This window comes from Aricia agestis, chromosome 18 (genome assembly GCF_905147365.1).
Source record: "Aricia agestis chromosome 18, ilAriAges1.1, whole genome shotgun sequence".
In the NCBI taxonomy this organism is placed as follows: Eukaryota; Metazoa; Arthropoda; class Insecta; order Lepidoptera; family Lycaenidae; genus Aricia; species Aricia agestis.
The window spans coordinates 9,987,497-10,013,305 of NC_056423.1; the positions used below are offsets into that span (position 1 = coordinate 9,987,497).

The window sequence follows — 25,809 nt, forward strand, 5'->3', positions numbered from 1 at the left end:
ATACAGCAGTCTAGCTGGGTAAGTTTCATGATGATACGCACCAAGCATCGAGATTGATAAGTAAAGTGATTTAGATGAACTGCCCTCTCTGGGTTAAAAAAGGTCAGTAAAAAGGCACAACTTCTCACGGCCCATCTAATTTTTTTCGTTTTTATAACTTATTTGAAATAATAGGATTTAAACTTAGACTCTACCTTAAATTATATTAAAACATCGCTCGCTTTCTTGCTCCTTTCGCGGCTTCGCTTTTAGCACGAAGCGAAAAATGCAGTTAGGCTAGGTCAGTAATGGCATAATTATAATATCTAAGGGTTTTTATCCAATAATAATTAATTAATCTAATGGGTTATGACTTATGAGTTATGAGCTTGACAAAGTGGGAGGAGTTTGGGGTGGCAAAACTATGCCACTAACTGGAATGGTAACTTCTACCATAGTAAAAGGAAGGGAAGTAGGATAACTCCGGCCCAATCCGCGATATAATTACCTACTGTCTTACGGCCGTTCCCAATATTTGATCTATCTCTGGTTTTGCCCTACTAGGGATAGGAATAGCTCACATTAGACATTAGAGACATATATTTTATGTCAATTGTGAGCTATTCCTATCTCTAGTAGGGCAAAACCAGAGATAGATCAAATATTGGGAATGGCCGTTAGGGTTGTCAATTTTAGGCGGCGCGGAGGCGCGGCGCACAGTGATCCGAAATCGCAAAATAGTGGACATTCGCAAAAAAGTTCGATTTTGGTGTGGAAAAAAATACTATCCGATAAATTTTAAGAGGAGTAACAATAAATTCTTATTAAGTTTTTTATAAAAATGTATATTTAAGGTGAAAAAAAATAATTACGAAAATGTTGTATGGGAAAGAATCTATAAATAGAGTTTTTGCAAAAACTACTAAGTCATTCTGGTTCATTTTTGAAACAAGTAAAGTTCTAGTGGTATTTAAGTCACTCACATTGCTAATCTAGCAGGTAGTCTCAGTTCTGCAGCATATGCAGTCAGAAAAATTAGAGAAATTTCTGACGAAGACACGGCACGATTAGTATATTTTAGTTATTTTCATAGTAGGATGTCATATGGAATCCTTTTATGGGGAAACGCTGCCGACATTAATACAATATTTGTGCTGCAGAAGCGAGCCATACGTTCTATTTATAAAATGTCTGCTTTAGAATCTCTGAGAGATAAATTTAAAGAAATTGGTATTCTAACTGTTGTTTCTCAATACATTTTGGATAATGTAATATATGTTAGAAAAAATATAAATAAATTTAAAGTTAAAAGTGACATTCACTGTAGAAATACTAGAAATAAGCACAAGCTGGACATGCCAGTGATCAGACTTAGTAAAGTCAGTAAATCTTTTAAAGGTCAATGTATACGCCTTTACAATAAAATCCCTGAAAACGTTCAAAATATTTCCATTAATAAATTTTAAAAAAGTAGTCAAAGAGCGTTTGTGTGCCAAAGCTTATTAAAAGGTCAATGACTTCATAGAAGATGGCACATCTTGGGAGTAGGATGGCTTCTTGCAAGGCTACTTCTACATTATTATATTATGACTTACAATTATGTATGTTGACATTGTATATAATATTAAGTTACAAAATTGTAAACTTTATTTTAAAAGAATAATTTTTCTCTCACTTTTTTGGTAAAAAGTGGAACCCGTGCGAGTTTCTTACGCCGGTTCTTCTCGCCGGGGTAGTTCCCGAACCGGTGGTAGGCATCAGGTAGACATTCTGAAAAATTTTGATTCAAATTTACTCAGAAATAAAACATTTTTTATTTTATATTTTATTATTTTTAAGGTTTAGAAAAAAATTACGAAAATTTACGTGCAGCCTTTTGCAGTAAAAATACATTTTTATAAAAAACTTAATAAGGATTTATTGTTACTCTTTAGGACATCTTTCGAATAGTATTTTTTCCACACCTAAAAAGTTAGTAAAATTATTTCAAAATTTTAAACCCCTCTACTGCAAAAGGCTGCACGTAAATTTTCGTAATTTTTTTTCTAAACCTTAAATACCACTAGAACTTTACTTGTTTCAAAAATGAACCAGAATGACTTAGTAGTTTTTGCAAAAACTTTATTTATAGATTCTTTCCCATACAACATTTTCGTAATTATTTTTTTTCACCTTAAATATACATTTTTATAAAAAACTTAATAAGAATTTATTGTTACTCCTCTTAAAATCTATCGGATGGTATTTTTTTCCAAACCAAAATCGAACTTTTTTGCGAATGTCCACTATTTTGCGATTTCGGACCACTGTGCGGTGGATTGGTGTGGTCCGGAGCGGCCGTCCGCGCTTAGTTCGCGCAACCGCATGAACAGCGGCAACGTCGCGGTCTCCCGACTTTTAATAAAAAGTAAATCTTTATTGTGCATATTTTGTGCATATTTCGGCCATTTTTCGTGCATATTTCGGCACTTTGATCGTGCATATAATCCGATGTCTAAATATAATTATAAAAATACCCTGTAAAACAACATTAAAAACCAACGCCTGCCTCTTATACTATAAACAAATCTGTTGTTATGATTCGAACTTTGCTTTATGTGTATTGTGATTTACAATTAGTCAATTACCTATTTTTAATTACGATTTAAAATAAGTAATTGACTGTAAGTAGTTAGTTAATATACGGTCTACAACACAGAGAAATCGGCAAATTACTATTACGTAAACAAAGCAATAGCGGCAAATTAGTTGACGGATCAAAAGTACATAAAACATTATCTTATTTATACTATGTTCTAGAGGGAAAGTAGATCTACCTACCTACCTACTTCCTTTGTGTGATAGAAAACTAATACAATAAAAAAGAAGCAAGTAGGTACCTATATGATCATCAAGTAAAAATTATTATATTATGCTAGAATAAGTGAGTAGTACTGACTTTTCCTGTTCAACAGGTAATTTAAACAAAGACAATGTTGCATTACTATTAAAACACCCAAACACACAGCAATATCTATCACTCCTGCGATTCTGATCGGACATTTTTGATTGTGTGTTTAGTGGTGGCGCGGCGCGGCGCGAGCGTGCAGCGTAAAGTGTTTAGCCCCGACTGGTTATGCCGAAATATTGTCCGAAATTTTGTTGTGTGCCGTGTGGCGACGCATTGATACTATGGCGCACACATACAAGCCGCGCGCGGTGCCTTTGTATGAAGATAACTTACTTCCCCTCCTTTTACTATGCTTCTACTCGTATACTAGGAATGTATACTTCGTAAAGTACAGAGTCCTACACAAAAGCGAAGCGTAGTTTTGCAAGTCCATTACTTTTTTTACTGCCGCCCTCAGAGATCAACATTAATTACCTGTTATTAAATGCAGATTTTGACATAAGCCCCATACATTATCTGTGAAACTCTTCATTAAATTGAAGTTAAATCATAATCAAATGTCTTTGAGTACCGCCGTTAGAAACAAAACTGCCAAGTTCCAAACTGTATGCTGCCCCCCTATCATTAACTTTGTCAAAACCTGAGCTAATCCGTGCAGGTATGTAAACAGTTGTAAAGTGAATGGTTATGTTTCCGTATCATGTGCACTTTTACTTCTCAATGGTTTTAACCTGTAATATTTGTCTCTGAACTGGATTAAGAAATGTCAAACACGAACGTCAAATTTGACTAACGGAATTGTTTTTTTTTTTAGGAATTGAAATGGCTTAGCCATAACGACTAACGGAAAAATTGTAAATCAAGATGAAAATATAGTTTAAAAAAAGATTAATATTTTTTATTATAAAATATACTATTTTCTAATATAAAACGTGGTCAATGTAGGAATAGTTACTTTTGCACCGATTTATTGTATTTAAAGGTAATTATTATAAATGTGTAAATGGTTTTATTTATATCTTTTGGTATTTTATAAGCCCTTTATGAAAACACTGAGAAAATAACACTCCTTCATGTTTATATTATCACAAGCATGGCGATCTAGAGGAGAAAGAATTCTCTGACATTGGCAACTAACTGAGTCGGCAATTAAAAAAGAGAAGAAGAAGGAGACAAAAAAAAAAGATAATTGGATATTGTTATTAAGTTTATAGAGATTATGTTTTATGCAAGAAATTGATAAGTTTATTATATCCTATACCTACTTGATACCTACGCTAAATAATCTACCATGAAAAAGTCTTAGAAATGCATCAAACTTGTGGATTACAATTACATGCATTACAACAGAGTTGATGTCATGAGTTGAACATAGTTTGTTGAACTTGAACTCATTCTTGAACACCTACGTTTTTTTGAGCTTTCAAATAGGTATTATTGTAACATAAACAGGCAATTTATAAGTTTAATAATCCCCTTTTTGTGCCTTGTAAGGCATTTTACATTATTAGTACTGTGTACGCTGAACCAAATATTTTTCAGGATAAAGGATGATTGCTAACACTGAGATACTATAAGTACTACATTTTATAATAAAGAATAGCAAGTGTAATGATGACGAAGTCCTAGGAAGATAATATATATTCACTCAAAAGCTTTAATTAAAAGAAATTTAATAAATACTCGTTTTTAAATGTTTTTTCATTTATTTTCTCACTTAAATATACCTACCTTAGATACATATTCATACACAGCTTTCATCAATAGGTACTACATTTGTCTTACACCTTATTATCAACCTAGTATCAGATAGGCAAGTGTTAAATCTCTTTTATATTATACTTCTAAAAATATTTATACAGCGGAAATCTGCAAATCTGGCAAACCAATAACAATTAGAAACTGCATTGCAAGTTGCAACTATGGGAAATTGCCTGGGATATCTCAGACAGAGAGCGGTCAAGGGTTTTGTGTTCTTTGTGTTGTATTATGTTGTAGAATGCCTCCCGTGTGAGTATCTCTATATACTCACACAGGAGGAGTTCTGAATGTGTTAGAATTGCTCCTCAGTCACACACTGACTGCTCCAACGCAAATGCTTCAACGCGTGACCACTCTGTCTGATAGGTCCCTAAAACGACCACATCTTTTTAAAATGTATAATACATGAGGACTTACTAAAGTCCTCATGTATTTTAAATTTTAATGTAATAAGTAATATAAAACTAATATTATTATTATTGAGGTACAAAAGAATTTTTGGTAATAATAATATAAGTTCCAATGAAAATATTATGTTTTATGAACAATAAGTATGTTTGTTATGCAATTTTTGTTATGTCTTTTTGGAAAAAGTACTATAAGTAATGTAGGATTATATTTTTGAGTTTTAGTGACTATTCCCATTGTATATTATATCATATTGTAGTCAAGAGAAGTTATAAATGAAAAAGTGCATATGAGAATTTAGCTAATTTGGATTTTATATTATCAATGATTTAACTTTTCTAGTAGTTTAGGTGTATGTGTGTGTGTCAATATTTATTCGTGAATATACTTGAATCTAAAGTTTCAAAGGTTGTGTTCTCAAAATTCTTGTTATTGAGAAAGTAATACCTTTGAATTTACCTCTTTGGTGCAGCGTTTATCATGCATGGTTTACAAGGAAATAGTTTGTGAAATAACACAAAGACCTACTGCAATCAAAAGATTGTACGAAATGCTCCTAAGATAGGTTCCTAAGAAGTACATAGTAAGTTTTAATTTAATATAAAACTAATACTTATTATTATTATTGAGGTAAGTACAAAAGTATTTTTGGTAATACATAATAATATATGTTCCTATGATAATATTATGTTTTATGAACAATAAGTTCCATATGTTTGTTATGCAATTCTTATTAAGTAAGTCTTTTTTGGAAAAGTACTATAATGTAGGTTTTTGTTTTTGAGTAAAATTTAGTGATTTACACTATTCCCATCATATAATACCATATTGTCGTCAAGAGAAGAAGTTATAAATGAAAAAGTGCTCATATGAGAATTTAGCTAATTGGGTTTCTAATTGGGATTGATAATATCATATCAATTATTTAACTTTTCTAGTAGTTTAGGTGTGTCAATGTTTATCCGGAGCATGTTATACATACATCTAAAGGTTAAAAGGTTGTGTTCTGAAAATTCTTGTTAAAAGTAAGTAATATTGAATTATTTACCTCTTTGGTGCAGTGTTTATCATGCATATACCAAAATACTTCAGGTTTACAAGGAAATAGTTTGTGAAATAACACAAAAACCTACAATGCAACTATAAGATTGTACCTGTAGGTTTTTGGTGAAAATTCATACTTGTTTTACAGTAATTATACACAACACTTGTGTTCCTTATACCTTGTATGTGTTTCTTGTGTACTAAATCAATGCAGTCTTAGCTCATCGCACAAATGCAAACCTTATTGTTGACTAGACATATAGGTATACTTACTACACCTCACTTATGTTATTATTCTGAAACCTCACTAACACTAAATGGATTACTAAGGTCTCTACGTCTTTACTTATGTATCAGTTCGTGATTAACTTGAGAATACTTAATCGTTTTCCAAAAATTTGGACACTTCGAATGTTAAGTTTTTTGGTTTTAATAACGAATTATTTTCACTAAAATATATGCTACAGACTAAAATATAACTTATTAAGTAACTAACCAACTAAATAGCAATATAATTTAAGACTAAAAAGTATGTAATATTGATAAATAAAATTACTAAAATGTAAACTATTCAGTAAAAGCTACTCGTTGGTTGGTGTTTATTGAATTGCTGTATTTGACGTAAAAGCAAGCGAGCTTATGTCAGAAGTGTTGTCATGATACCAAATGATACGAAATTATTACTCAGTTAACAATGGAGAAGTGAGTTTTGTGTCACGTGACCACTGACTGGCTGGAAAATAGAGGTCATGGTACCAAAATGCGAGCCAGTCAGTATTCTGGCTGGCTTTAAGAGCTCATGATAGAGGCCCAGGTCTTAGCATTGGACTTGTAAGGGCAAGGTGAAATAACTTGTCTCGCAGCTCCAGGGCATACCGCGGCGTATAAAATCGAAAGTTCTGCACACTTTGTTATACTTTCATCGAGTACCAACACCCGACAACATGGCTTTCAAGGTGTGTGACATTTTGTTCGTTAAAACGGTGTAATATTACAACTATATGACGCCCGGAACTCCGTTTCGCCAAAATTCGTTTAAATATCGCACATTTACCTCGTCCTCTCCTCTGTATTTCCCGGGACTCAAAGAATCTCCATACTAAATTTTGCAAAATCGGTTCAGCGGTTTGGGCGTGAAAAGGGGACAGACAGACACACTTTCGAATTCTAATAAATAATAATATTAGTATGGATACATAATAATTACACGACTCACGAGTGATTACCGTTAAGTTAAAAGACGTTTCTTGAGAATTTTTATTCTCAATTTGTTTCAGTTACCTACTCGTTTTAAGAACTGTTTTAAATGTTTTAATGTTTGAGCTATTGATATAATATATTTATGTACAACTATCGTCAGCTATTATAATAATTTTATTATACTTACTTCCATTATGAGAATAATTAAAATATCATATACGTATAAAACATAAACATTCTATCCCACCAAAACACTTCGGGACTATTATAAGTACTTACAGCTATTCAGAGTCCGATGTCCTTGGGGTTCGTGTGACTTTTCCAATATGTCAGACAAAGATAAGTACTTATACTAATTCGCTGAGTATTTAATCGTATAGTAACTTTTTTTTAAATTTCAGTTTGTAGTCCTCGCCTGCTTCGTGGCCGCGGCCAGCGCCGGCCTCCTCCCGGCCGCCCCAGTGGCGTACTCCGCCCCCGTCTACCACGCGGCCCCGGCCTACCAGACCTACGCCGCGCCCGTCGCCAAGGTGGTAGCCCCCGTGGCCAAGGTCGAGGAGTACGACCCCCACCCCCAGTACACGTTCTCGTACGACGTGCAGGACGGCCACACCGGCGACTCCAAGAGCCAGCACGAGACGCGCGACGGTGACGTGGTCCAGGGCGCCTACTCCGTGGTCGACCCCGACGGCACCAAGCGCACCGTGGAGTACACCGCCGACCCCCACAACGGCTTCAACGCCGTCGTCCACAGGGAGCCCCTCGGCGCCCCCGTCGTCGCCAAGGTCGCCGCCCCCGTCGCCTACGCCGCCCCCGTCGCCAAGGTCGCCGCCCCCGTAGCCTACGCCGCCCCCGTGTACCACTCCGCCCCCGTGTACCACTCCGCCCCCGTGGCCTACCACTCCGCCCCCGTGGTCCACTCCGCCCCCCTCGCCTACTCCTACCACCACTAAACTGATCTACCTCTAGTCAGATAATAAGAGCTTATTTATTGAATAAAATGTTGAATTATTACTTTCATTCTATTACTTTGCATCCTAGTTATTGAAGGAGAAAAATTATTTGTTAACAAAAAATGTAACCCGACTTCCCAGGCAAAAACAATAATAAGTATTATTCTTAAAATGATCTGAAAAGGATCAAATAATTAGCTAGCTAGCTAAGCGATGACTTATGTCAAATCGCATACATTTTGTAACGCTAGCATTAGCGTTAGCGTTAGCTCTTTGCCACTTGTCTACAGGCCCAGGCAAAAAAAATTAATCCCGGTTACAAACTAATAACAAAAGCATTCATAAGTTTCTATTACTTAACAACAAGAAACTTTTAAAAGTATATGAATACTATATGACGCCCGCCACTCACCACAGGTACAATAACAAGATGTTTTCACACTCTACAAATTAGTTAGCACAGTTTATGTGGGAGATTGGTGCCTAAACTACGCGTAGCCTGTATTTCAGGACATTCAGGATCTCTCTCGTTTTTTCCAGCTAGTCACACAGAGTAGTGAATTTATTATTAATTGAGATATATATATATATATATATATATATATATATATATATATATATATATCTCATTTTTTTTTTTTTTAATGAAATAAGGGGGCAAACGAACAACGAGGGAATAGGGTAATAGGGGAGGGTAGGAAAGGGAATAGGGTAGGGGATTGGGCCTCCGCTAAACTCACTCACTCGGCGAAACACAGCGCCAGCGCTGTTTCACGCCGGTTTTCATTGTGAACGTGGTATTTATCCGGTCGAGCCGGCCCATTCGTACCGTAGCATGGCTAATAAATAGAAAATAAGTAAGTACATATTTTGTTATTATTCATGTCATAAGAGATTTTAATTTATTATACATGTCCATTGAATTATGTTTCTTTGAATATCATATATTCATTCAGTGTGTAATAAATGTTTTCATACAAAGTAATTATTCTGTTTTTTATTCAAATCTACAACTTTTTTGCTAGCCCTACAGACATAAGCCCAAAAGTCATAAACATAATTACTTGGGACCAATCGCCAAAAAATTATAAAAATTCATATCTGGTCATTGGGCCCACTGGGCCCAAAAACCTTGGTTGGGACAAAACACCAGAGTACTCGATCGGATGGCAGTTCATCTGTTTCTGATCAGAAATTTCGGACAATCTGCGGCCGGCCTAAGTCGATCATTCACTAACTCGTTCGAAAGGTAATAATTTCATTCATACTTTGAAGTTTGACGTTATAACTACATCTACTGAATTTCAAACAATCTATCGCGTTTAGTGTTCACGTAAGAAACACACATCTCACTAAATCTTACCAAGGGGGGGGGGGTGTCAGAAAGTAAAAAAAAAAAAAACACCTCACGTAATTTATGATCCTGAATTTAAGTTCTGATTTAAGGATGCTGAATTTTGGTTTCAGAATTAAAATTAGCATTAATTTAGGTTCCTGCAGTTAGTCTATAACAACGGATGTCTAGTACCTGTAACATAGGTCCTTCAGGCTTCAGGTACTTAACATGGGGCCAGATTGACGGCGTTTTAAGTCTTTATAAAATAAAATAAAACGATCCTACATTTTTTCATCAACAAAGATAGATTCCCGCCTAATGGATCCTGAATTTAAGTTGCAGTATTTAGGGATTTTAGGGATCCATCCTTCCATCCATTCCTCATGATTTATGATTCTGAATTAAGAAACATGAATTTAGTTTCCTTTTTAGTTTCCTGAGTATATAGGACCACTGAATTTAGGCTCCTGAATTTAGAATTCTAGTTTAGTATCTCAAGTTTGCTATTTTTCCACTCAATGTTTAAAAACAGAAATTCTAAAATAATAGAAACTACTAAATAGGAGATTGAGTACCTACATAAATAGTAAGTAATACTTTTGACCGAATTGAAAAAAATCTGTAAACTACAAAATATCCAAACTTCACTTAATATTATAAAATACATATGTGGGAGTGTGTCCGTCTGTCTGTTTGTCTGTCTGTAACCTGTTCACTACCAAACCGCTGAATCGATTATGCTATTTGGTATGGAGATACTTTAAGGCCCGGGAAAGGACATAGGATAGGTACTTTTTATCCCGGCAAAATGTACGGTTCCTACGCGATAAACTAATTTTGGCGCAACGGAGTTGCGGGCGTCATGTAGTATTCATATACTTTTAAAAGTTTGTTGTTGTTAAGTAATAGAAACTTATGAATGCTTTTGTTATTAGTTTGTAACCGGGATTAATTTTTTTTGCCTGGGCCTGTAGACAAGTGGCAAAGAGCTAACGCTAACGCTAATGCTAGCGTTACAAAATGTATGCGATTTGACATAAGTCATCGCTTAGCTAGCTAGCTAATTATTTGATCCTTTTCAGATCATTTTAAGAATAATACTTATTATTGTTTTTGCCTGGGAAGTCGGGTTACATTTTTTGTTAAAAAATAATTTTTCTCCTTCAATAACTAGGATGCAAAGTAATAGAATGAAAGTAATAATTCAACATTTTATTCAATAAATAAGCTCTTATTATCTGACTAGAGGTAGATCAGTTTAGTGGTGGTAGGAGTAGGCGAGGGGGGCGGAGTGGACCACGGGGGCGGAGTGGTAGGCCACGGGGGCGGAGTGGTACACGGGGGCGGAGTGGTACACGGGGGCGGCGTAGGCTACGGGGGCGGCGACCTTGGCGACGGGGGCGGCGTAGGCGACGGGGGCGGCGACCTTGGCGACGACGGGGGCGCCGAGGGGCTCCCTGTGGACGACGGCGTTGAAGCCGTTGTGGGGGTCGGCGGTGTACTCCACGGTGCGCTTGGTGCCGTCGGGGTCGACCACGGAGTAGGCGCCCTGGACCACGTCACCGTCGCGCGTCTCGTGCTGGCTCTTGGAGTCGCCGGTGTGGCCGTCCTGCACGTCGTACGAGAACGTGTATTGGGGGTGGGGGTCGTACTCCTCGACCTTGGCCACGGGGGCTACCACCTTGGCGACGGGCGCGGCGTAGGTCTGGTAGGCCGGGGCCGCGTGGTAGACGGGGGCGGAGTACGCCACTGGGGCGGCCGGGAGGAGGCCGGCGCTGGCCGCGGCCACGAAGCAGGCGAGGACTACAAACTGAAATTAAAGAAAATATTACGACTACACCTAAGTCCAATTCAATTCAAAAGTTAGAAAGTACCACGACCGTAACTGGGACACGGAGGAAGAAAGTAAAAGTATTTACTTTTTTATGAATACTTTTAATCCTTCTTTTAATTGTTGAGTTACATTTTATTTATTTTCAGTAAAACTTTTAATCAAATGAAAGTATTCATTAAATGTATTTGAGTGTGATAAAATCCAAACGGCGAATCGAGGCACAAAACTTAATTTGACAAAATTTATATGAAATTTTGTGCTTGGTTGTTTAAATTATAGTACCTTGAAAGCCATGTTGACTGTTGTACTAATTATTGTACTATGTTATGTCAGTACTGTCATGCAGCTTATATACATACAGTACTGTCCTCAGGCGCCCACGGTATACAACCGGTCGTTGACTTTGAACTTTACTGGGCAATAACAGGAATTTATTGGTCCACATCTGTACGCTGTTCAGAGAAATTCTACCTCTAATAAGACCTTTATGTCAATGATGTAAGGGTCAGAATGAAGGAGTGGATTACTGAAAGAATTTCTTCGTGCATATTTATGTGAAAAAAAAGTGAGGTCAATTAAAATTACGCGACACAGTTTAAAGGTTTGTCATAATGTGCACTTTAATAAAGACATTTTGAAGCTATATTTGTTTTTTTTTTTTGGAAAAATATTTTCGTCAATAAAATCTATGCTTTGGAGCTTAAAAAATTTTAAAAAAAGTTTTTCATCAATAAATGTATCGATTGTTAGCCTTAGTTAAAGATCTGGCGATAGTTGTAACCCAGGCTGCCTTGCTTTATATTCACAAGCTCTTTACATAATAATATTATGACAGCAAAATTATACTATGGCTTTAAATTGGTTTATCATAGAGCATCTACACTACGTAGGTCAAATAAGTAACATAATATTACATAACATGTAGTCAAATTAAAATTCAGCATTTAGCTCAATAAAACCCATAAATAATGCAATTAAATACTTTATTGTTACAATTAAATAATACAATAATTAAAATTACAAACTAAACAACACTAATGGTGGTAGATGGGTGCGGAGTAGGCCACGGGTGCCGCGTGGACCACTGGTCCAGAGTGGACGAGATGACCAGAGTGGACGGCATGGACCACCGGAGATGAGGAGTAGGCGATGGGAGCTGAATAAGCGATAGGGGAATGGTACGCCACTGGGTGGACCACTGGTGCATGCACCACAGGCGCAGCGTGGACCACAGACGCCACTTTCGCGACCACAGGTGTCGGGTTCACCACAGGGGGTTTAGCCACTTTAGCGATGATGGGACCAGCACCCGCCTCCTTGCTGACAACAGCGTTGAAGCCATTCTGAGCGTCAGCGGTGTAATCCACCGTGCGCTTGCTGCCATCTGGCTCGATCAGGGAGTACGAACCCTGGACGACATCGCCGTCTCGGGTCTCGTGTTGGCTCTTCGTGTCTCCAGTTATTCCATCAGCCACGTCGTAGGAGAAGCTGTATTGGGGATGCGAGTCGTATTCCTCTGGTTTCACCTCTTTCTCGTAAGCCGGGGTGCTATATGACGGTGTGGAGTACTGGGGCAGCAGGCCGGCGGAGCCAGCAGCCACGAAGCACGTGAAGATAACGAACTGAAAGAAGAATTTATGACGTTAGACTTTTCACCCTACAAACAATAATAGCGTTTGATACATGAAGAAAATTCACGTTTAGGATTTTGGCCTTTATATAACATGATTTACGGCGTATTAGTTAACAACGCACAACATAATATCTAGGTATCATTTTTGTCGTGCCTTGTCACATAGCCTAATCCAGAGGATATAAACTGTTAGTTTGGATTTTTTTATGAACATTGAATGTTAATCCACAGACCACAGGTATATCATTTCGTTTATCCTAGCAAACTTGCACATTTTAAGTTACAATGTAGATTTAGTATTGGTTTCGCTTCGAGCGCCAACAATTATTCAGTGTTTGAAAAGGGCGAGCGAAGCAAGCCCTAGTTTATCCCACAACCTTAAGGTCCTAGACAAGCGGCAAGCGATTATCGTAAACGCAAACCCCACAAAATGTATGGGAATTGACATGTATTCGCTAGCGAAGCGATGACTTATGTCAAATCGCATGTTAGCTTTTACGATAATTTCAGAATTCTAGCCATAGCGGTTCCTGAGATACAGCCTGGAGACAGACAGACGGACAGACAACGAAGTCTTAGTAATAGGGTCCCGTTTTTACCCTTTGGGTACGGAACCCTAAAAAAATTTTCCCTCAAATAGAACCTATGATTGCCATTGACTTTAGAAAGCTTTTAGATCTGCTACTCGTAGATAATTCCGTGACATTGGATGTGACCCCCACATGTCTAGGGTAATTGTTACTACAAATTTCTCTACCACAATGAATTAATTACTAGCTTAAGCCGAGCTTTGTGAGGGCTCGCGTCGTCACACCTTGACTGACTGATGATATCACATAGTTACATATAAAAGACCTTGACTGACTGATGATAACGCATCTACATATAAATGAAAATTACTATGCTAAAGCACAAATTAATAGGCGTGATAGTTTTTCCGTAAAGTGTACCACAAAATGTTGTGCTGATGCCGCCTCTAGCGTGATAACATTGCAGTAATATAATATGTCCTATTCTACAATGAGTTTCTAAAATACTAGAGTAGCAATGTCTTACAAAAGATTCTCAGAAATGCGTAACCACTTTTTTGTTCAAAAGACAATGTCAAGTCATATATTCGTTATGTCATTATGTATGTGAGATATGCCTGCAGGCATCTTCGAAGTGGCAACGCGTTGCTACCGTAAACTTCCAATCTAGTTACGTTAGTAACATAGAGTGCATAGAATATCATTGCTATTCTACCTAACCTTACACTAAACTCTATTTTTTCGCCAAATATAAAGGTTGAACTTTTCTAACGTTTAGAAACCGATACCTACATACGCAAAGTTGTATTACTCATTAACATGTTTTATGTGATATTGTTGATTATTTTTTATTATTACAAAATAAAAATTGCAAATTTTCGGTTAAAAACTCACCCTGGCAACCATTGTTGTGTGAATGGAGATGAGCAAGTGATGGGTAAGTGTTGTTGTCAGGTTATATACCATACGTGGCCGCCCCGGGCTGGACATATGGGACAAGGCCCACCACAAAATAGGGCCCATCGGACCGCATCCTTATATGCGCTTATTACGCCATCTTGACTTTTGATATATAAGAGCGGGGTCGATACGTCAATTTGAGAAAAAATCGATGCCATAAAAATTTTGCCCGCGGCTTTGCCCGCATGATTACAGATATTATGCAATTTTGATTTCCTATTTACCTACTGGTGCCCTTTTGTAAATATCTTTTTCCTGAGATAGAAACATCATTCCCTATATACTTACTGCTTATTTTAGCCAAAATTTGTAACAAAAAAGAATTAGTGAAATCGGTTCAGCTGTCCTCGAGATTTACCCTCTTGTGTACAAAAGTGAAGAAAGAAATTGGTCTTTCAGCACTGCTACTTTCACAGTGAATACTCTACAAGGAACACTTACCACATGTACCCTAAAGTATTATCACGTTTTGTTACACCCTTTATATAGTAAGATAATAATATAGATAACAAGAAGCATTGTAAATTTTATTTTAAAAGATTAATTTTTTTTACCTCACTTTTTTTTGGTAAAAGAAGTGGGCCCCGTGCGAGTTTCTTACGCCGGTTCTTCTCGCCGGGATAGTTCCTGAACCGGTGGTAGGCACCGTAGCTAATATGAACATTCTGAAAGTATTTGCTTAAAATCTACTCAGAAATAAAACATTTTTTATTTATTTTTATTTTTATTTAAGAAAAACACATTTACGTTAGGATTCAGCAGTGTATCTCGGAACTTTTATAGTTATGAATGATCTATATTACAACTGACGGGCGCTTTTACTGTCAAGCGTGTTGTCAACCATGCGCGGATCGGCATGCGGGTGCCAAAGGCCCTTGGCCCGCATGACAGGACAAACATCTATGTAATGATAGGATGCGGGCCACTTGCATGCGGAAAACCGCGCGCGGGCGACGACACGCATGACAGGAAAAGCCCTTAGGTTAAAAGTCCTAGACTGCAAGCAAATTCTTGCAGGCTGCCTAGACAAGCATTGGGCAGACAAGTAGGTACTTAGTACTAATACTACCTTAAAAATATGTTATGTAACGACACCGCAGAGGTCACAACCGTTATTCATGACCTCTCTTGACCTTGCCTTTGGTGCTACGATATAATAGTCCTTATATTATAATATATTCGCGATAAACGAATTTTGGCGCAACGGAGTTGCGGGCGTCATCTAGTTCTAAATAACCTCCTTTTTTTGAAGTCAGTTAATAAAAATATTCAAGATGTCGCCTACAAGTAAGTCTACGTAAAAAGTTATAACGCAGAAATTCTTCATATTAAACATATTATTATTTTCTGATTTGACGTGTGCAACATGTCGAATTTTGGTCTAATTATTTACTGTATGTTCTAGTAGCGCCCTCTGCTCTGACCTTTGCATTATATTCCCTATTAACCTTCAAGCGGTCTCGCGGCGTCGAATCGACTCCCCTCAATACATTTTCGTTGATATTATCGACATTTCTCGTTGAATCTGAATAATTCTCTCAGAAGCTTTTCATAATTTAACTATCTACAAAATAAATAGCTTACACTTATTCTCCACACCCCCTTTGCAGCAAGGACCTCAATTGTTTTGGTATCGACGCCGGTGTCGAAAAGACTCCGCGCGCCTCTATTATAACTTTATATGTAGTTTTCATATAATTGAGGCAAATTCTATGTTTATTTATAAAACTAAGTCGTCGTTGACCGATAAACCCGAGTGTTATAATTGCTAGCTGAAAAAAAAAATTGGAACTAGGATAAGAAAATTCCGATCACTTTTTCTGCCGCTGTTCACACAAGATAAGCTACTTTGGATCATCGGATTTTATAATTAAGTTTTTATTAAAAATATATTTAATTTTCTGGGTAAATTGCTTACTTTTAAAAAGAGTAATAATTAAATTTATGAAATAATAAATAATGTTGAATGAAAAGTGTTTTCTTTCCCAAATTCACCTACGACGTCTTTTAGGTTACGCGCGACTACTGCCGTTACAAAATAGCGCGCGCCCGCTTGAAGGTTAAAAAACAATTTTTATATTTTATAATTTTGTTAGTACATGTCAATAACAATGATATTGATTTATATGCAGATGAACCCACATAATTTTAGGGTTCCGTACCCAAAGGGTAAAAACGGGACCCTATTACTAAGACTTCGTTGTATGTCCGTCTGTCTGTCTCCAGGCTACTATCTCAAGAACCGCTATAGCTAGACTTTAGAAATTTTCACAGATATATATATCTGTTGCCGCTATTACAACAAATACTGAAAACAAAATAAAATTAATATTTAAGGGGGGCTCCCATACAACAAACTTTTTCGGCCTTTTTCGCTCTATATCAATAATGGCAAGATGTAGGCCACAGGTAGGCACTTGAATTTTTCACAAATTCTTTTGTAATATGTGTACTTTAATATTTCAAAAAATACAAATTTTAGGGGGGCTCCCATACAAAAATTAAATCCATACAAAGCCTACTTTTGCTCTGTATCGGTACGGAACCCTTCGTGCGCGAGTCCGAATCGCACTTGGCTGATTTTTTTTATCATACAGAGTACAGACTATCGCGAATTAATAGACTTAATGTAACCCGACCAATTAACCTAGGTTCAACATCTGTAGTAAAATATGTATCAATAATTTTCTAGTGGTACTTATATGGGTTATGAATTTCGATCCTAGCAAAATGTTATGAGCAATGGCAACTTTAGCTTTTTGTAGGTTTTACCAAGGAGTGATGTTGGAACGTAGTTCCTTATCGCGCGTTGCGCCTTGCGGGGCTAGACTAAAAAAGTTGTAACGACACTTTTTTATTAGTACCTGCATGCATGGTAGGGGCAGAGGGCGTAGATAGTTTAGTTTTTTTATTTATATTAATATAATATAATATCTATGGAACGCTTCACAACAACTTCAGTCTGGCCCCGTGCTAAGTACCTAAAGGACTTGTGTTACAGGTACCAGACAACGGAAATATATTTAATACTTTTATACTATACATATATTTAAGATTTTTATTATATCATACACATATTTCATACACATCCAGACCCGGGAACATTGAAAACTTTTTGTTCCGTCGGCGGGATGCGAACCCGCGACCCCCGGCTTGTGCTACCAACGCGCTCACCACTGAGCCACAGAGGTCCTCAATATCTCTCGTCAATATTGTACGTTAAATACTGTTACAAAATAATACATGGCCAGTCTGTCATCATTTGACTTAATTAACCTGAGACTGTCGCAGGAATTATGTCTAAAAAATAATAAAGTCAATATTTTGACAATAGAATATCAAAATCATAGAAAAGCGTTGAAATTTGAAACTTATAATTTTTTTATTTAAGGTCGAATTTTGAACATTGGGCGATCCCTAGTATTGAGCAATAGACTCCTATTTATAAGTTCGTTCCATCCGTTAACCCTTGACACGTCTCAAGTTTTTTATTATATTATTTTAATAAAGGTTAAAAAAGCAAGGTGGTACTTCAACAAAAACAATAAAATTATCGATTGGTTGGATTCTACTCTTCTAATAAATAAGTAAACTGTAAACGTTTTGATTTCTAAGAATTAAGTAGTAGTTATTAACATTGGCTTACCAATGTAAGTACTATTTCCGATATAGCACTGTTTACCTCGTCGAAATTTGAATATTGTTTCTTCACTTTAAAAATAAGTAAGGTGTCAGCAGCAAAAACTCTATCTCATTATCATTTTTAGAAAAAGAAATGGGCCCAGAATAGATTTCTGTGGGACACCTAATTCTAATTTGGTTCCTCTGGAGCTTTTACTATTTAAGTCAACTCTTTGAGTTCCATTTTTAAGGTAAGATGTCAAAGGGCGAGGTATGCCACAGTAGTGCATATTTCTGATCAATGTAGCATGCTAAACATAATCGAAGGCTACGGAGAGATCGCAAAACATTATACTATAGTAAATAGGCACTACATGAGACTCTGACATGAGCTTACCATAAACTTTACAGTAAGATATTTAACAGTTATTTATTCAACTAATTTTATCTATTCCGAGTGTTAATTGTGTTGAGTGTTGTGATAAAAACTTTCAATATTCTTGTACCTGCAGTTTACGATAAAATAATAAGTACTTAGCGGATTAAATAACATTAAAACTATATAAAACATTGAAATTAGGTATCGAAACTTATTCAAAATATATTCTTATTTTAATTGACATTTTCATGAATCCGACCATGGGATATTGAACAGGCAGAATAAAGCTCTGGCTCATTTGGTTAAGCGGTTTTTAAGTTAAACAAAACTTAAAATATACTTTAGAATTATGTGAATAAGAAATAATAATATGAACTTAGAAAAATATTTTATTGTCTGTACATAAATTATTACTGCCTAGGGTCGTGACTAGTGAACTCAGTGGTGATAGAGGGGAGCGGAGTAGGCCACGGGGGCGGAGTGGTAGGCCAGGGGGGCCGAGTGCACCACGGGGGCGGCGGCGTAGGCGACGGGGGCGGCGACCTTAGCGACGACGGGGGCTACGGCCTTGACGGCTAGGGGCTCCCTGTGGACGACGGCGTTGAAGCCGTTGTGGGGGTCGGCGGTGTACTCCACGGTGCGCTTGGTGCCGTCGGGGTCGACCACGGAGTAGGCACCCTGGACCACGTCACCGTCGCGCGTCTCGTGCTGGCTCTTGGAGTCGCCGGTGTGGCCGTCCTGCACGTCGTACGAGAACGTGTACTGGGGGTGGGGGTCGTACTCCTCGACCTTGGCCACGGGGGCTACCACCTTGGCGACGGGCGCGGCGTAGGTCTGGTAGGCCGGGGCCGCGTGGTAGACGGGGGCGGCGGCGTACGCCAAGGGGGCGGGGTGTGCGGCGTAGCTCACAGGAGCTACTATGCCGGCCTGGGCTGCGGCGAGGGCGCAAGCCAAGATGACGAGCTGAAAAAAATAAGGAATTTGTAAAAAGCTTGATTTTGACTAATCTATGATCATTTTTATTTTGACTAGCGATTTGTTTGTTTTCGTTCATTGCTTCACTATTAACTATCAAAAATGCAAATTAAATGTCAAAAGAAGGAATTGCAGACTGTCATTGCTTTCAAAAATGTTGTGGGAATTTCAAATCTGATACTTTTTGAAACATTGCTCAGACGAAAATTAACTAATCTGTGATCATTTTGATTTGACATGCGATTTGTTTATTTTCATTCATTTGTCAGAATTCCGAATTTCAATTTTTCAGACGATATCGAATCCTAAATTCTTCTTCATTATAGAAATGAAATTGATTATAATATACATTTTTTGCAAATAAAACGAGTATTGCAAATAAAATAGTTTATTTGCATAATCGACGTATTTCTTACGAATTTTTATAAAAAATGTGTTTACGAACCTTATAATAACGTAGGTTCAAAGAGAAAATGTAGATTCACATAAAAAATCAATTGAATTCATAAGTTAATTCACCCACAATTACCGATTAGTTGACACAGCTTTTGACAAACCTTTAATCTATGATTACGGCTTGACAAGCGTTTCGGAAACCCAAAATGGCGGTTGACATATCATTCTCGAGTCAAATTGAACATCTACCGTCAACTGACGCGCTGATCAAATTAAACTAACGAACCGTGCTTCTAGCAACCCAATTGTTACTTGACAAGAGATTTAACAGGCGATTAGTTAATTTTAGTGTTGATCTGCCTTTCAGAAACCGGGTGTTAATGTTCAAAACGAATCAAGGATTTTTTCACTCAAAGCTTTTAAGACTTTTATTGCTCAACAATAATTCTACACATGGTATTGTGTTGTTCTAGCGAGCTTTGCAACAAAGTTTTAACAAGGTTTTATTCGCATTGTTTAGAAGCCAACTGCCAATATATTATAGTGTTTGTAATACTATTGCAATCTCAATATTGTAAAATTAATTTCTTTATTGCTGGTGGCAAAATGTGCAAAAAAATGTTGAGGTGTTTTTTTTTACTCAATTAATTTTTTAAATGCTCTATCGGATTCTTAATTCAAAATGTGCTAATTCCAAACTGGCTGGTAGCAAAAAATGAAAAAGTTACCTTGAATGCCATGTTGCCTGTGGTGTGTTCTAAATTTGAATGTGCCGAAATTAATTCAAAGAGGTTTTTATATATGAGAGTATTGCCGCGGGCGTTGCATTGTACTCTACATCGCCTACGTATGTAAGGCTAACTTGGTGTTGCTTAACCATGTCACTTACCCTCATCATGAGCAGGCTCTCATTTGTTTAGCAACTCATTATTAATCTTGGTTATGAGACTCTTTAATGAGGGATTAGAATATTAAGGTATAGCTGGTCTCTAAGATTGAATAGGTTTTTTGACAGACTCTGGAACGAACTGTCAACAGCAGTATTTCCAGACCAATACGACCTGCAAACCTTCAAGAAGAGAGCGTCTCTCTTAAAAGGCCCGCAACGCACCTACAGCTCTCCTAATGTTGCAAGTGTCCATGGGCGACGGTACGGTGAGGTCCCGTTTACTAGTTTGTCCCCTTGTTTTATAAAAAAAAGGCAAGACTTACCTGCCAAAAACTGTTTCAAAACTGATAACTTATTTTTAGATAAATAGGTACTAGAGTGCGCGCACGAGAACTCTGCGCCTGACAGTGTAGGGATTCATAAAAATATGGGTAATCCCAATGATAGTTTATTGGTAGTTTTACTTTAATATCTTTATTTACTCATTTAAATTATGTATAGGAATAGGCGTATCGATTAATAAGTAAATATGGCGGCCCGACGAAAAGTTATCGTTCAGCCGCGCGCAAAGTTATCGTGCGCGCACTTTAGTGCTTAGACCATTAGGTTCAAAATGTACGGAATTGACATAAGACGAGACATAACGTCAACGTCATATTAACGAACGCTTATGTCAATTCCATACATTTTCATCGGCGATTCTATAACGAAGCGAAAACGTAAAGATTTTGGCTCACCTTGGCCCTTTGGCTTGCTCGGTTACGAATTAGTTTTGTTACAAAGATAAGGATCTTATAGCTTTATACAATAATAATAAAATTATGTATTTCAACCACATTTTCAAATCACATATGCATGCATATTCGTGGGATCAAGTACAGACCTTTGGATACCCTTGATATACTTACGGACAGCTCAATAAAATGTCGTGTTTGCATCGTGCAAGTCTCGTAAAATAAAGTACAAGCTTATTTACAAATCTCTCAATCAAGTTCGCTATTCATTAATATGAAGGCCCACTCTCACGGACCGGACGTGGGTCAGAGTCAATCCTTGGTTAAATTATATCTTTCTTATTATACCTATGGCTAACTTTAACCCAAGTCTGTGCCTTTACTTGTTTACTAAATAAGTTAGGCGTATCTTCAACAATATCAGACTTTTAAAAAGCTCTAAACTTTGGAGCTTGGTTTTCTAAGGAAATAGTGTGTCTAAACCGTAAAGTTAATATACCTAGCGGAATAGAGAAACAAAGGCCTGAGCAAGCGAGATGTCACTATCAGTAACACTGCGTGGTAAAAAGAGACATGTGATACATGACAGCAGCACTCTTTTTTTGACGTCCAGTCGGCACGTGCCGCACGTTGACAATCTCATAGACTTGAGACTTCATGTTCAATCATGCTTGTGTAAGTGTATACGTACACATATTTTTACACCAATTTCGGTTTCGTTTGACAGCTCGAGATTGTAGCTCTATTCCGCTAGGTATAATAACTTTATGGTCTAAACACACCATGCCGAAGTTCCGCGGCAGAAGTTCGGCGATTCCTCCTGCAATGTATTTTAAATTACCGATGACACACCATGCCGACATTACGTTGCGTTTTACGTTATATTGTATGCGTTTGACATTGCTGACGTATGCGGAACTTCCGCCGCGGAACTTCGGCATGGTGTGTTTAGACACTAATAGTATTGCAGGCGTAATTATGCCGAACTACGGCCGCGTATTTTCAGTCTAGTGTGTTTAGTTAAATTGCTGATGAGTGATGACACACCATGCCGAAATTAGGTCGCACAATATTGTATGCGTAGCGCATTGCAAGCGTAATCAGGCCGAACTTCGAACGCGTATTTTCGGCCTAGTGTGTAATTGTGCATTATTTTTCTCTGTGTGTAATACTCACTTTGTCTATGACAACGTAAAAAAAGTGTTGAAGCTTGCAAAATCTGTGCCAGATTCGTTTTTCAAAATCAAAACGTAAGTGACGTAAGCAAACATTTTTTGTCAACCAGTAAATTCTTCACTAGAGTTTGTTCAAAGGCTATAAAATCTTATAAATTACATTAGAAAAACCCTTCATAATTTTCTACGGCAGTTCTAGTCAAGTTCAACGTCAAGATTTGCAAACATTGCATAATTTTCAGTAACTGTTATTTAGTTTTGGAACATTACATTTTCCTTTTATTATATTTTTATTTATTTAGTTTCTACAGTTTAAATATAGCCGTCTACTTTATATTAAAGAACTATTTTTTTTAAGGAGTGTTATTATCATGTTATCAACTCGCACGCTAGCTCGTGCCAGCGCGCGCGCGTATACCACATGGATGCCAGACCCATTGGAACACGCGACTGGCAAGGAGAAGCGCGAGTTGCTAGCACATATGGCTGGCAACTGCGACCCCTTTCATATAATGAGCATTAAAAGAGGTAAGTTTACAAAATTTAAAATCGATCATGCTACATGAAGACACTCTTCGTTTTATTTGTAACTAGATGTCCCGCGCGGCTTCGCCCACGTAAATTAGGAATTTTACGGAAACCGTACACTTTCCCATAAAAAATAGCTTATGTCCCTTCTCTTGGTCTACTCTATATCTGTGCCAAATATTGCCATAAAATTTGCTCCAGCGGGGCTAAAATGGTCGCTTTGAAGAATCATGATATGAATCATAATATTATGATTCATTTTTCTAAAATCGCAAAATGCAACTCTGCTTGCAATTCATTTCTGCATTTTTGTACTGATTTGACATTTGTCAGTTTGACAGTTTTGACAATTCATTTGCTGAATTGATTGGGAGGAATTGCTAAATGTGACCATTTTAGCCCCGCTGTAGTTCGTAATTTCTAATATTTCCCCCGTTTTTCCCACATTTTCCTGAGTTTCTTCGGTCGTATTAGTCTTAGCATGATAATATTTAATATAATATTACTAGATGACGCCCGCAACGCCGTTGTGCCAAAACTCGTTTATCGCGCGCGAACCGTACATTTTTCCGGGATAAAAAGTATCCTATGTCCTTTCCCGGGACTTAAAGTATCTCCATGCCAAATTTCAGCAAAATCAGTTCAGCGGTTTAGGCGTGAAGAGGTAACAGGCAGACAGACGGACAGACAGACAGACAGACAGACAAACTTTCGCATTTATAATATTAGTATGGATATGGATTTTAAAGTACTGACTAAAGATCGCTGGGAAATTTTCACCCTAGACCTAAAAAACCTGAAAATCTACAGATCACGTGATTGGCAGATCGCTTTCAGAGATTATCGGCAGCTCTTTTTATACTCAATTTACACTCGCGCGCGAGCCACGAGGCGAGCCGTGAGACGCGCCGCGAGCCCTGAGTGTAAACTCGAGCTCGCGGCTCGTCTCGCGGCGCGGCTCGCGTCGGGAGCGGTTTCCAAAGGAGCTCGAGGGGGACGCCAGCTTTGTGTTTACACTCGCGCTTCGACGCGAGCTGCAAGACGCGCCGCGAGCCGAGCCACGAGGCGCGAGTATAAATCTCGTATTACATTATAATGATAATTGACATCATAGCAGGATTATTGGCTGCTCTGTAAAATATATATTATAGGAGGAGTATAGAAGTCTTTCAGCTATATTGCTGCTGCGTGCTTTCAGCTATACAGACACTAAAGTACTATCACTTAGTTTAGTTTTTTTTATATGGGCCTCTCGCCCATATCCTTTGTTTGTCGCTTTTTACATTATTTTTTCGCGTACCGAGTTTGCAGTCTAACGGCCGTTCCCAATATTTGATCTATCTCTGGTTTTGCCCTACTAGAGATAGGAATAGCTCACAATTGACATAAAATATATGTCTATAATGTCAATTGTGAGCTATTCCTATCTCTAGTAGGGCAAAACCAGAGATAGATCAAATATTGGGAACGGCCGTTAATCTACTGTAAGTCCATCACGCCTTTGGACCTTTTAAATACTTTTTATTTAGTACACTTTTAGTTTAGTTACACCTTGTTTATACAATCACCTTACTCAAATACATTTTTCCAGGTCCCGGCAAGAAAGACTGCCCCAACATAATCCCGAGCGCATTTAACAAGAGGCTGGTGGGGTGCGTGTGCCACCCCCACGCCAGCCACGTGGAGTACATGTGGCTGCACGAGGGCCAGCCGAAGCGCTGCGGCTGCGGACACTGGTTCCAGCTGTGCCGTGTCCCAGCTTTGTAGGGGTTCTTAGTCACCCCGATGTGGGGGTCCCCAGTCACCCCAATATAGGGTTGATTAGGTACCCCAATGGGGAGACTGACAGTTGGTTACTGTCCTTATAATAAATACTAAAAGGTGTCAAATATAATTCTTATAATGTGGTATTGGTATTAGTGTTCTCAATGTATTAGTATAGTTTTGTGAGGTTTAATTACATAAATAACTTAGTAACTTTGAACTATGTATAACTGAGTCACCTCCCATAATTCCTTTAAAATATGTATAAATTAAATAGTAAATGAGCCTGTTCCTTAATTTCCTTACTAACTATTTATCTACTACACGACGACATATTTACTTAGATGATAGATCAGAAATCAGAATAAATCGGAACAAACTATGATCATTGTCAAGACATTATTAGAATTTAAAACTTATCTGAGCAATTGAAGCTGTCGTAATCGCCAACAGACTCAAACGGGTAAAAGGATACTGTTATGTAAGCGAGATCCCACGGCTCGATACAAGCCTTACACAACCTCCTAAACTGTATACAATTAGATTAGTCATCCACTTATCCCAGATAGGTTTTAATTTTAGGTATTCTAGGCGTTCTATTTTCAGAAAAAAGCAAGTTTGTTGTATGGAAGCTTCCCTTAAATATTTCATTTATTTTGCTTTTAGTATTTTGTTATAGCGGCAACTGATATACACAATCTGTCAAAATTTCAGAAGTCTAGCTATAGCGGTTCTTGAGATACAGCCTGGAGACAGACAGCAAGAGAGACGGACAGTATCTAAGTTCTAATACTAAGACATTCCGTTCAGGGTAAACCTT

At 37.6% G+C, this 25,809-nt stretch overlaps 5 protein-coding genes across 7 annotated transcripts in view; 2 read left to right on the plus strand and 3 right to left on the minus strand.

Moving 5' to 3' along the window:
* Positions 1-25,216, plus strand: LOC121735931 (cytochrome c oxidase subunit 5B, mitochondrial-like). Of its 3 annotated transcripts, none has more exons than XM_042126931.1 (3): positions 1-18; positions 23,056-23,225; positions 24,817-25,216. In XM_042126931.1, exons 2-3 carry the CDS (start codon positions 23,069-23,071, stop codon positions 24,990-24,992), a joined length of 333 nt encoding a protein of 110 aa, XP_041982865.1. In that variant the 5' UTR covers positions 1-18; positions 23,056-23,068; the 3' UTR covers positions 24,993-25,216. The 3 variants fall into 3 exon arrangements, with proteins under 3 accessions (XP_041982865.1, XP_041982863.1, XP_041982864.1); XM_042126929.1 differs by lacking the exon at positions 1-18 and adding an exon at positions 22,794-22,938; XM_042126930.1 differs by lacking the exon at positions 1-18 and adding an exon at positions 22,798-22,907.
* On the plus strand, positions 7,672-8,235 carry LOC121735932 (larval cuticle protein A2B-like; the record flags this gene model as incomplete). The annotated part of the gene is made up of 1 exon (XM_042126932.1): positions 7,672-8,235. A coding segment is annotated over one exon (564 nt), but the record flags the coding sequence as incomplete, so codon positions are not given.
* LOC121736205 (larval cuticle protein A2B-like) lies at positions 10,830-11,699 on the minus strand. The gene is made up of 2 exons (XM_042127294.1): positions 11,688-11,699; positions 10,830-11,387 (listed from the first exon to the last, which is right to left on the minus strand). Exons 1-2 carry the CDS (start codon positions 11,697-11,699, stop codon positions 10,830-10,832), a joined length of 570 nt encoding a protein of 189 aa, XP_041983228.1.
* Positions 12,440-14,584, minus strand: LOC121735927 (larval cuticle protein A3A-like). Its single transcript, XM_042126925.1, has 2 exons — positions 14,463-14,584; positions 12,440-13,027 (listed from the first exon to the last, which is right to left on the minus strand). The coding sequence occupies exons 1-2, from the start codon at positions 14,556-14,558 to the stop codon at positions 12,440-12,442; spliced, it is 684 nt and encodes a 227-aa protein (XP_041982859.1). The 5' UTR covers positions 14,559-14,584.
* Positions 18,929-25,809, minus strand: part of LOC121735926 (cuticle protein 21-like) — a 15,163-nt gene continuing 8,282 nt past the window's right edge. The window contains exon 4 of the mRNA XM_042126924.1: positions 18,929-19,455. Within this exon, the coding sequence (XP_041982858.1) occupies positions 18,967-19,455 (489 nt within the window). The 3' untranslated portion in view covers positions 18,929-18,966. The remainder of the gene's footprint in view (positions 19,456-25,809) is intronic.

Bases quoted from the DNA above. Each gene is read 5' to 3' on its own strand.
- LOC121735927 (XM_042126925.1), bottom strand. From the start codon at position 14,558: ATGTCCAGCCCGGGGCGGCCACGTATGGTATATAACCTGACAACAACA. The intron at 13,028-14,462 runs GTGAGTTTTTAA...TTCTTCTTTCAG, and splicing joins ACACAACAATGGTTGCCAGG to TTCGTTATCTTCACGTGCTT.
- LOC121735931 (XM_042126931.1), top strand. From the start codon at position 23,069: ATGTTATCAACTCGCACGCTAGCTCGTGCCAGCGCGCGCGCGTATACC. The intron at 23,226-24,816 runs GTAAGTTTACAA...ACATTTTTCCAG, and splicing joins TATAATGAGCATTAAAAGAG to GTCCCGGCAAGAAAGACTGC.